Raw genomic sequence first — 651 nt, 5'->3', positions numbered from 1 at the left:
CGCCCAGCCCGTTTTCAGTGGTCGGGGACGCACCGTCGGGGCCCACGGGGGCGCGCTTCTCGCTGAGCGTGCGCGTGCGCAGCTTGGCCACGCGGTAGATGCGCGCATAGACCAGGCCCATGATGAGGCAGGGCGCGAAGAAGGAGCCGATGCAGGAGGCCAGGATGTACCAGGTCTCGTCGTTGAGGCCGCACTGCGGGTAGGCGGCGCCGTCGGGCTGGCGGTAGAGCGAGACCAGCGGCGGGAAGGAGATGATGGCCGAGATGAGCCACACGGCCACAATGGTGGCCTTGACGCGGCGTGGCGTGCGCTTCAGGTTGTACTCGACGGCCTGCGTCACCGACCAGTAGCGGTCCAGGCTGATGGCACACAGGTGCACGATCGACGAGGTGCAAAACAGCACATCGAGCGCCAGGTACACGCCACACCACACCTGCCCGAAGTACCAGTAGGCCATTAGCTCGTTGGCCAGCGAGAAGGGCATGACCAGCGTGGCCACCAGGATGTCGGCCGAGGCCAGCGACAACAGGAAGAGGTTCTGGGGCGCGCGCAGCGCCCGGCTGGTCAGCACGGCGATCACCACCAGCACGTTGCCCACCACGGTGAAGACGATGAGGAAGCCCACCACGGCCGCCAGCCCTGCCACCGCAC

The 651-nt window shown here is 67.3% G+C and overlaps 1 protein-coding gene across 1 annotated transcript in view; it reads right to left on the bottom strand.

Annotated features, from left to right (window-relative positions):
- ADRA2C (adrenoceptor alpha 2C) overlaps nucleotides 1-649 on the bottom strand; it is a gene marked incomplete at its 5' end in the record, with an annotated part of 1,818 nt that extends 1,169 nt beyond the window's left edge. Inside the window, one exon of the mRNA XM_011935440.1 lies at nucleotides 2-649. Coding sequence (XP_011790830.1) covers nucleotides 2-649 — 648 coding nt within the window. The remainder of the gene's footprint in view (nucleotide 1) is intronic.
- Between the last annotated feature and the right edge of the window lie 2 nt (nucleotides 650-651).

Source organism: Colobus angolensis, unplaced genomic scaffold, assembly GCF_000951035.1.
Source record: "Colobus angolensis palliatus isolate OR3802 unplaced genomic scaffold, Cang.pa_1.0 Scaffold143, whole genome shotgun sequence".
NCBI lineage: Eukaryota > Metazoa > Chordata > Mammalia > Primates > Cercopithecidae > Colobus > Colobus angolensis.
This window is presented reverse-complemented; position numbering and strand designations above follow the sequence as displayed.